Below are 11,202 nucleotides of genomic sequence, written 5' to 3' on the forward strand. Positions count from 1 at the left end.
GGGAACGACAGACAGATGAATTGATGGATGGATGGATGAAACGACAGACAGATTAGTTGGCGGATGGATGGAGGGAACGACAGACAGATGAATTGATGGATGGATGGATGAAACGACAGACAGATTAGTTGGCGGATGGATGGAGGGAACGACAGACAGATGAATTGATGGATGGATGGATAGATGGATGGATGAAAGGACAGACAGATTAGTTGACGGATGGATGGAGGGAACGACAGCCAGATGAATTGATGGATGGATGGATGGATGGATGGATAGATGGAACGACAGACAGATTAATTGACAGATGGATGGAGGGAACGACAGACAGATAAATTGATGGATGGATGGATAGATGGAACGACAGACAGATTAATTGAAGGATGGACCGAGGGAACGACAGACAGATGAATTGATGGATGGATGGATAGATGGATAGATGGAACGACAAACAGATTAATTGATGGATGGATGGAGGGAACGACAGACACAAGTTAAATTGATGGATGGATGGATAGATGGATAGATGGAACGACAGACAGATTAAGTTACGGATGGATGGAGGGAACGACAGACAGATGAATTGACGGATGGATGGATAGATAGATGGAACAACAGACAGGTAGATGGAACAACTGACAGATGGATGAATGGATGGCTGGATGGCAAATGGATGGATGGGATAACAACTATGGAGAGATGGATGGATAGGAAGCAATGGTAGGTAGATATAATCAAACAATACACTGAACAAATATATACAGAACAAAAATGAAAACAAAAATTACAAACAACAAAAACGAATAGAGAAAACACAGAATGACAAAACAATTGAAAATGCAGAGCATTAATAAGTGAAAGAATAAATTAACCAACAAAGAAAAGAGAATGATAGAACGAACAAACAAATGAAAGACAGTTTTATGTGAGAGGAATGCAGGCAATATCACTTCTGATGACAGCTGAAAGTGCTGCTATAGTTAATCGGTTTAATCCTGACGACCTGCAGCTTCACTGATTTCTAAGGAATGTAAACCTGAAACTCAGCTGTAAACCTGCCAGAAGCTGAAGTGTGGACAGCAGCAGAGGGTCAGTCTAGTCTGATCAGTCGAGTTCAGATCTCTCTCTCTCTCATACAAGTGAATTTAAAAGCTGCCCCTCCTTTCCTTCCCTCGTCCCTCTTCTCTCACTCTCTCTCTTTCTATCAAACACATGCTCTCCCAGGTCTCAGACTCAGACTGTGCTTCTGGTACCAGCTCAAGACACTCTGATCTTAATTATGGCCTGGACTCACACTGTCCTGCTCTCGCTGCTGCCCACAGTCCTCGTGCTGATCGGTGAGTAACAACACTACATATTTAATTTATATTTATATATATACACACGCACAAATATATATACAAAAACAAATGAAACCAGTAATTAAAAGATGTTTTATGATGTATATATTAAAAATAAATGATAATAAACATGCCTAAAAAAATCTTATTTAACCATTTTTTATTTACCAGGATTTGTTGGTACTTTGATTTATAGCATTGTATTTAATAATTTAATCATATTCATAAGCTATGATATTAAAAAAGATGTTTATTATTATTATTTTTTATTATTTTAAAGTTGTAACCACAGCAGCATGTCTAATAAATGTTTTGAATTTGTTTGAAAGCACGCTTCATAATATATTTGGTTTATTTATTCACAATTGCTTTCATTTCTTGATGTGCTTCAACCATATCATGTAATTTTACACTTTAAACTCAAAATAAAAGTGGTCATAACAAGAATTTCAAGAAAACAAATTGTCAATATTGAGGTAAAGATTTATATAATAATATAAATATAACACAAATTCTAATAAATATAGCAATTTCAGCATTATACATTCAGAATTTTAAGAAAAAAGCATATTTGTGAGACTTTTTTATTTTTAATCTTGATCTTGTGGAAGAGAAAAAATGTTATTAAAACAAGTTATATAAAACGTATATATATATATATATATATATATATATATATATATATATATATATATATATATATATATATATATATATATATATATATATAAAACAACAGATTAGGGAAAAAAATTAACAATTGCCCATTAAAAAACATCCTGTGGTGAGATGCAATCTCAGAATAGCAAAAAAAAAAAAAAACTAATAAAAATTTAGTTAAACAGGTCTAAATTAAATATATGTATTAAAGATCTCATAAACATTCCCAAAACACAATATCAGCTAAAGAAAATCCACTGTTATTCATATAAACTCTTTTTTTCTTTAGCGCTGACTGGGGTTGAAAGTGCAGCTGTTAAAGATGGAAAAGACAGGAAAGCTCAAGGTAAGTCCAACACACACACACACACACACCCACACATGCACACACTTTTTCCTCTTACTCTATTGTTTTTGCAGGACCATCTAAGCAAGTTTTCGTGCCAGCATCTGATGCCTCAAACTTCTTCAAACGGCGTGCTCGACGATCTCCTAAAACTTATGAGGAATACTATGGTGAGTGCGGTAACTTCGGCTTGTTTTCCACATCTCACTTCTGCTTTTCTCTTCTTAAAATCCCAAAATCAAAGGGAGTATTCCTGCTAATATGCAATTTGACAATTAAAGAGCTTAAAGTAAACTTGGGGTAATCCTTTACCAAATTGCATTTACACTTCAATTATGCTAATGCGCACCACAGCAGGGTCCAGATGTGAAGAATCCAGTATTAAAGTCAACTTAATTTCATTCTGTCACATATTAGAGGAAAGAAGGAAGTGCTTGTGGTCTTATTTATTGCACATCTGTTCACTAGATAGGAAAATGTGAGGGTGATTATCAGCATCATGGATAAAAATAACTAGAACTGTCTAATAATGATAATAAAATGAACAGTAAACATTATTATAGTACATTTGTTTAAAATCAAAACAGACCCATGTACACTCACCGGCCACTTTATTAGGTACACCTGTCCAACTGCTTGTTAACGCAAATTTCTAATCAGCCAATCACATGGCTGCACAAGTGCGTTTGGGCATGTAAACATGGTTAAGATGATCTGCTGCAGTTCAAACCGAGCATCAGAATGGGGAAGAAAGCTGATTTAAGTGACTTTGAATGTGGCATGGTTGTTGGTGCCAGACGGAATGGTCTAAGTATTTCAGAAGCTGCTGATCTCCTGGGATTTTCATGCACAACCATCTCTAGAGTTTATAGAGAATGGTGCAAAAAAGAACAAATATCCAGTGAGCGGCAGTTCTGTGGGTGCAAATGACTTGTTGATGCCAGAGGACAGAGGAGAATGGCCAGAATGGTTCCAGCTGATAGAAAGGCAACAGTAACTCAAATAACCACTCGTTACAAATGAGGTCTGCAGAAGAGCATCACTGAACACACAACACGTCCAACCTTGAGGCGGATGGGCTACAGCAGCAGAAGACCACACAGGGTGCCACTCCTGTCAGCTAAGAACAGGAAACTGAGGCTACAATTCACACCGGCTCATCAAACTTGGACAATAGAAGATTGGAAAATATGTTCCTTGGTCTGATGAGTCTCAATTTCTGCTGCAACATTCAGATGGTGGGCTCAGAATTTGGTGTCAGCAACATGAAAGCATAAATCCATCCTGTCTTGTATCAACGGTTCAGGCTGCTGGTGGTGTAATGGTGTGGGGGATATTTTCTTGGCACACTTTGGGCTTATTAGTACCAATTGAGCATCGTGTCAACGCCACAGCCTACATAAGTATTGTTGCTGACCATGTCCATCCCTTTATGACCACAGTGTACCCTACTTCCAGCAGGATAACATGCCATGTCATAAAGCGGGAATCATCTCAGACTGGTTTTATGAACATGACAAGGCGTCCACTGTACTCAAATGGCCTCCACACTCACCAGATCTCAATCCAATAGAGCACATTTGGGATGTGGTGGAATGGGAGATTCACATAATTGACAAATCTGCAGCAACTGCGTGATGCTATCATGTCAATATGGATGAAAATCTCTGAGGAATATTTCCAGTACCTTGTTGAATCTACGCCACAAAGGATTAAAGCAGTTCTGAAGGCAAAAGGAGGTCCAACCTGGTACTAGTAAGGTGTACCTAATAAAGTGGCCGGTGAGTGTATACTGTAAATTCATCATAGTCTGCTATTTATGAAGTTCTTTATGTTTTTATCCAATGGCAGAAATAAATCCCACATTTCCAAGACACAAAACAAAAGTGAGATGTAAACTTGCAGTTATGTTTTATAATTATTTTAATATATAATTATACGTTTATAGTTTTAATATTGTTCTTTTTAATCTTGTAGTACGAAACAAGACGTCAGATGTGAGATGTGCACTCATGAAGAAAAGTCTTTAAAATAACATTATATTTTTATTTTATTTTATATTAATATATTTAAAAAAGCCGAGCAAATGTACAGAGTTCCATCAAATCAAACTTTCTTCATCTTTAATATGTGGTTGAAATAAAAATCCCTTAACTCATCACCCAGGTCCAATTTATTAAATATGCAGACCAGTTAACCAATGCACACTCTCTCTATAATACTATATAGCAAATGCACAGAACAACAGAAGAAAAACATCATGAATACTAACTTTAAACGTACTAGTTTTAAACTACATGCACTTCTTCAAACTCATGAAGTCGTACAATCCTGAGTAACTCCATTTATTTAATCACCAAACATCCAGAGGAAAGATTATTGAATAACACCTCACTCAGTGGGAGGCTTTCAGTCAAAACCACTGGGCTAGAAGGACCAGCAGGACTATGTGGAATAGTGCTCTCTCTCTCTCTCCCACACACACACACAGACACACACACAGACACACACACAAACACACACCATAAGTCCGTCCTTCACCAGCCTAAACTACAGCAGCAATGGCATGGAAAAGATTTACAAAAATGTGTGTGTGTATGTGAGAGTTTGTGTGTGTATGAGTGTGTGCACATGTGAGTGTGAATGAGTTTGCATATGTGTAAGCGTGAGCGCACTTACGCATGATGTGTGTCAGTGTGAATGTGAGTGTATGTGTAAGAGATTGTGAGTGTGTGCTGACATGGGAGTATGTATGTGTGTGTGCGTGCATGCATGCATGTCTGTGAGTGTGCATGTATTTGCGAGTTTGCATGCGAGTAAACGTGTGTGTATGCACGCATGTGATTGTGTACACGCGTTTGTGTAAATGAGTTTGCATGTGTGTGTATGTTTTTGTGTACTAGAGAGTGTGTGCACATACTATCTGCATGTGAATATTTGTATGTGTGTATATACATGTGTGTACTATATGTGAATGAGTGTGCACATGTGTGTGTGTGTGTGTGTTATTGTACAGTAGCAGTCTGCAGGTTGGAGGAGTTTAAGCAGTTGGAGCTCAGGAGTGGAATGTGCAGCTAAAGCAGCCTCCCTCACTACAGAGGAAAAGCCAGAAACCTACATTATTTTTGGCACCAGATTTGCAGTCAGAGGGTTTATAGGAGCGAGTATTACACTGAAACCGGTTTACTTTGCACACACAGAAGCTCTGAAGCCAATCTCTAAAGATGAGAGAGAGAAAATATGGAGAACTGCAATGACAATACACTACCTGACAAAAGTCTTGTCGCCTATCCACGTCTTAGGAACAACAAATAATAACTTGACTTCTAGTTGATCATTTAGTGTCTGAAGTGGCTTATATTAAAGGTGAAGGTCTCTAGATTAGATCAGATGATCATGCCTTGATTTTTAATTATTTAATTAGGACAGTAAGGTCTGACTTTGCTTAGACAAAAACACTGAACAGAAATAATGTACAGCATAGAATATAAAGTCATGCTGCAGTGGAAACAGAATAAATATTGTGTCTGACTCCCATGAGCTTGGAGGACTGCATCCATACATCTCTGCAATGACTCAAACAACTTATTAATAAAGTCATAATGGCAAAGAAAGCGTTCTTGCAGGACTCCCAGAGTTCATCAGAAATCTTTGAATTCATCTTCAATGCCTCCTTCATCTTACCCCAGATATGCTCAATAATGTTCATATCTTGTGACTGGGCTGGCCAATCCTGGAGCAGCTTGACCTTCTTTGCTTTCAGGAGCTTTGATGTGGAGGCTGAAGTTTGAGAAGGAGCGCTATCCTGCTGAAGGATTTGCCCTCTCCTGTGGTTTGTAATGTAATGGGCAGCACAAATGTCTTGATACCTCAGGCTGTTGGTGTTTCCATCCACTCTGCAGATCTCTCGCACGCCCCCATACTGAATGCAACCCCAAACCATGACTTTTCCTTCACCGAACTTGACTGATTCTGAGAATCTTGAGTCCATGCAGGTTCCAGTAGGTCTTCAGCAGTATTTGTGATGATTGGGATGCAGTTCAACAGATGATTCTTTAGAAAAATCGACCTTCTGCCACTTTTAGACTACAAGTCAAGTTATTTTTTGTTGTTTTTACAACTGGGATTGACGACAAGACGTTTGTCAGGTAGTTTACTCTGGTAAGGTTAAGGTATTAAATGGCCAGGCTCCAACTCATCTCTCTAATCTTATTACAGTTAAAATATTTGGCAGATGTTTAAGGTCATCAAACCAGAAAATGCTAGTCAAATTCCCAGATCCAAATTGAAGAGAAAAGGAGATCGGGCTTTCTCTGTGGTCGGTCCTAAAATGTGGAACAGGCTACCTATGTCTAATGAATTTTTTTTTCAGGGGAAAACTTTAACTAAACTTCCTACAAAGAGCTGTTAAATTGGGAGAAAATTGATCCTATTTTACCCATCTAGTGTCTTGTTATTAATCATTGATGTTGTGTGGTATGTTTTATCTGTTGCTGTCATTTTTGATAATTTGCTTTTACGTTTGTACAGCACAATGGGCAACAACTGCTGTTTTATTGCTCTTTATAAACAAATGAATAAATAAATAAATAACTAATAATCAAATTTGGAAAAGTTAAAGTTATAAGTTAACATAAATTTATTGGTTACTAATAACTTTAACTAGTAACCAATAGCTTTTAACAGTTCAAATTCGTATAGTTAACTTGCAGTTATAAAGTATATACTGTAGGTCAGTGGTTCTCAAAGTGGGTGTCGTTAACCCCCCGGGGGTGGGGGGTGGGGGTCGTCGCCTGGTGATTTAAAAAAAAAAAAATCTATTTATTTTTATTCAACCATTAGAATTACAACATTTTATCCATAAACTACTGAAGAAAAAAATAGTTGTTTATAGTTACTATATACTACAGTAGTTCTCAAACTCTTTTCATCAAGTACCACCTCGGAAAAAAATTGTCTCACCAAGTACCACCAAAATGAGCAGTATTAAATTAAAGTAGCGTAGTAGGCTCAGTAAAGCAGCTACAGCTCTGTACATTTCCAAAACGAGGCAGATTAATTCCTACTATTTTATTGTTTTAATCCCTATTTATTTTTGTCAGCCACTTTAAACGTATAAATAGTTTGAATATTAACACTGTATTCAAAAAATAAATTAATTAAATTAACAAAAACAAACTAAAAACGTCAACATTTAAATTAAAATGTGCTTTTAAACGTTAAAAATGACAGGTTATTGTTTTTAAAAGGTAAAAAAAAAAAAATCTGTACTAAATGTAAAGTATTAACATGTAGCCTATTTATCAACACCTGGAAATGTTGCCTGGACCTCATAAATATAGGCTATATGTCATCATATTCATATATAAAATAATTTTTGATAGATTTTTAAATATGTAGCATGTACATATGACATATTTAATTCCTCTACGTACCACTAGAAGGAAGCCCGCGTACCACTAGTGGTACACGTACCGAGAACCACTGATATACTATATAGTTACTATAGTAGCTTATAGTTACTAGTTCTTTTGGATTGTGACCCCTGGGGTAATTACATTATATTAAAGACAGCAATAGCGTCAGATGCAGCAGATTTATTTTATACACTTTCAGGTTAAACTTTTTTAGCACATTTCTGACATTAAAAAATTAAACAAATAATAGACTTGGCTCTATTGGTCTGTGTGCGCCATTGCATTTATACTACTGTGTTTATAACCACCTCAGAGGACATTAGGGGTCGTGAGTCACTGGCATTTTCATTATAGGGGTCGCGGGCTGAAAAGTTTGGGAACCCCTGCTGTAGGTGATGTCTATGTGTGCATGTGCATTAAGTGTTGTCCTTGAAGTCTGATGGTTGGCTTCATCTCGTCACAGGTCTTGGATCTTATTTTAAAATTAGTTGAATATTTTACAATAGGTTTGTACTGTACTTGTATCAAATAAAAACAATGTTGTCATTATGAAATCGGTGTTTTCCACTCATTTCAGCGGAGCAGAGGGTAAAGATGTCTGCAAATGAGCGGCGGCGGGAACACTTAGAGGAACAGAGCAACGAACACGAGAACTATTTAGAAGAGGAGCGTGACGGTGAGACTGATCTCTATGCTTGATGATCTTGGCCTCCAGAAAAGAGAAACATGCTGTCTAAACCCGAACCGCTGGATTAATAAGAGTCTGATGACAGCAGCGGCTCGGAGACCAATCGTTAGGGATTATAATCCAGTACACTAGGTGACATCGCATTCCTTCACCGATATAAAAGTCAACTGTTTATTTAGTACAGTGGCTTGAATTTATATGAATAGAGTGCATTGGTGCGGTCTGCTTTTTTTCTGCAGTGCTGGTTTTTCCCATTCCTCTTTCCCACAGGGATTTTTAAGAAAAGTCTTTGTTGAAGAGCTATAAATACTGGACCAAAGCAACCAGCTATGAGGAGGAATCATATTACAAACTTTAATTTAATGCAAAGAAAAAGTCAAAAACTATGGTGCAATATTGTGCAGGAACACTGCAAATGACAATTTACTAGTACAAAGTAAGATCAATTAGCTATATATATATATAAAAAAAAAAAAAAAACTAAGACCAATTGAAAATTCTTAGTTCCTCAGGAGTTTTTTAATTTTTTTATAATTGTATTGTATTTGAGTAAATGTTATATATAAATTAATAGCTTTTATAGTGTAAATAAATTTCTTCTAAAGTTTAAATGAAAAAAATGTGTTAAATAATGATAGAAAAATACGTTAAAACCAAGGACACCATTGTTTTTCTTGTGAAATTCCCAATAAGTTTTATGCGTCAACTGAGCCTCTTCCTATTGAAAAAACGAAAGTTGGATCCAAGATGGCGGACTTCAAAATGGCCACCCCCATCTTGAAAAGTTTGCCCCCTCACATATACTAACGTGCCACAAACAGGACGTTAATATCACCAACCATTCCCATTTTATTAAGGTGTATCCATATAAATGGCCCACCCTGTACAATAAATGGGAAATATAATAAATAATATAAATAATTCTCGTTAATTCCGGCTGCAACCATATCCGATCTAGGGCCCTATCATACACCCGGCGCAGTGTGGCGCAAAGCGTGACGCAGTAGTCTTTTGGTAGTTTAAGCTTGGCGCAAGAGTGGTTTTGAGGCGTTGCGATACGCTGTTTAAATAGCAAATGCATTAGCGCTCATTTGTGCGCCCATAGGCGTTCTGGTCTAAAAAGGAAGGCGTTCTGAGGCGGACCGCTGGCGCGTTGCTATTTTGAGAAACTATAATAGATTTTTCATTAGACCAAAACTAACTTGGTCTAAACTCTGCCGCAGAGTTGCGCCTCGCTTACGCACTGCTTAATACGCACAAGAGAGCAATAGGCAAATATCTTTACATATGAAAAAATGTAAAAATTAAGGATAAATATATATATATAGGATATAATAAGAATATATATAGAATATAAAGGATTAAAATATTACAAAACATTATTTTCTAGCCTACATAAATATGAAAAACCACTGCTTTTTGAGCAAATTTTGCTATTATTATTCATTTATTCGTTTGCTGGAAATTAGAACTGAATTTAAAAATAGTTTTGAAACGAATATTTGTGCTTAACAAACAAAAGTATTTATTTATAGACTAATTGATGTCTGTGCGTAAAGGTTTCCCTATCCAATAGCGAAAGTGATCTATTATATCTCATTCTCACGCAGTAGATGCTCTGTTTAACAGTTTTCTGTTAAAAAACTGTCAACTGTTAACTGTTAGCTTGTGAAATGCTCATTTTTTCCACTTAGACTTACTTGGCGTCCTGTAAATAGCGAATGCGCTCTTGGCGCGACGCAGCTGACTCTTAAAGGGAATGGGAGATGAGACTGTAATTGGTTTATTCCTAAAACACACCTATAACTCATTAAGAAAATAAACTCAACCCTTTTAGACAATGAGCCGAAGCGCAAAGCAGATTCCCCGTCCTTAAATTAGCAAAAACGCGTCCTGACACGCCCTGAAACCATTTGCGCCCTGCGTTTTGCGCATGGAGCGTCAAAATAGAGCCCCTAGCAACAACTAAAACTCTAATACTTCTTACTCAGGGCTGTTTATGCTAATGAGATATCATCACTAATGGGCGGGGCTTTCCCCTTCTGATGACACACTCAGAGAATGTCAATCAAAAAGTTTCTGCAGACTGTTATTATGAAGTATATGATGATAAAACAGAATTATTTCATTTTTTTACCATTAGAGGCTGGCTATATTCACACACTATTTCCACACAACTGTGTTTAAACCACTTATTAATGTGATTTATACATAATAGGTCCTCTTGAATATCTAAAAGACACTCTTTAAATGCATTTAAAGCTTTTTGGATTCAGTTCTAACTACTGTATGTTTTTTTTTTCCTTAAATACACCAACAGAACAGTATGAGAGAACCAGAGAGAGGAACGAACAGTGGAGAGAGTTCAACTATGATGGTCAATACCCTCAATACCCTCACCACCGCCAGTACTATTAAACAACCCCTCTAACAGAGACCAACTCATCAAAGGATGATAATTTCAAGACATAATAGAAACATATAAGCACTTATAGACCTAAAGCTCTTAACACATGCATAATAAAGTGCTTTTTGTGTGTTTAATGTCATACTGTCTGTCCTAATCACTTCCTATTTTCATTTACAGCATTCGAATCGAAGCATCCCTAATTAGTTTGTGAATTTAAGCTTTGATCCAAGAGCAATTTCCTTCTTTAGTGATTGCATTCAGCAGCCATCTCTTAAAATAACTCGGGGTCTGTATTGATGTGTGCAACTAATGCTTGTTTTTTTTTCCACATTAGTGAGGAA

At 36.7% G+C, this 11,202-nt stretch overlaps 1 protein-coding gene across 1 annotated transcript; it reads left to right on the forward strand.

The window, feature by feature from the left end:
• The first annotated feature begins 1,246 nt into the window (after positions 1–1,246).
• ucmaa (upper zone of growth plate and cartilage matrix associated a) lies at positions 1,247–11,000 on the forward strand. The gene is given in 5 exon segments (NM_001089481.1): positions 1,247–1,337; positions 2,290–2,346; positions 2,421–2,516; positions 8,341–8,439; positions 10,772–11,000. Coding segments are annotated over 5 exon segments (408 nt in total). The 5' UTR covers positions 1,247–1,279; the 3' UTR covers positions 10,870–11,000.
• Positions 11,001–11,202: the final 202 nt, after the last annotated feature.

This window comes from Danio rerio, chromosome 4 (genome assembly GCF_052040795.2).
Source record: "Danio rerio strain M-AB ecotype USA chromosome 4, GRCz13ab, whole genome shotgun sequence".
Taxonomy (NCBI): Eukaryota; Metazoa; Chordata; class Actinopteri; order Cypriniformes; family Danionidae; genus Danio; species Danio rerio.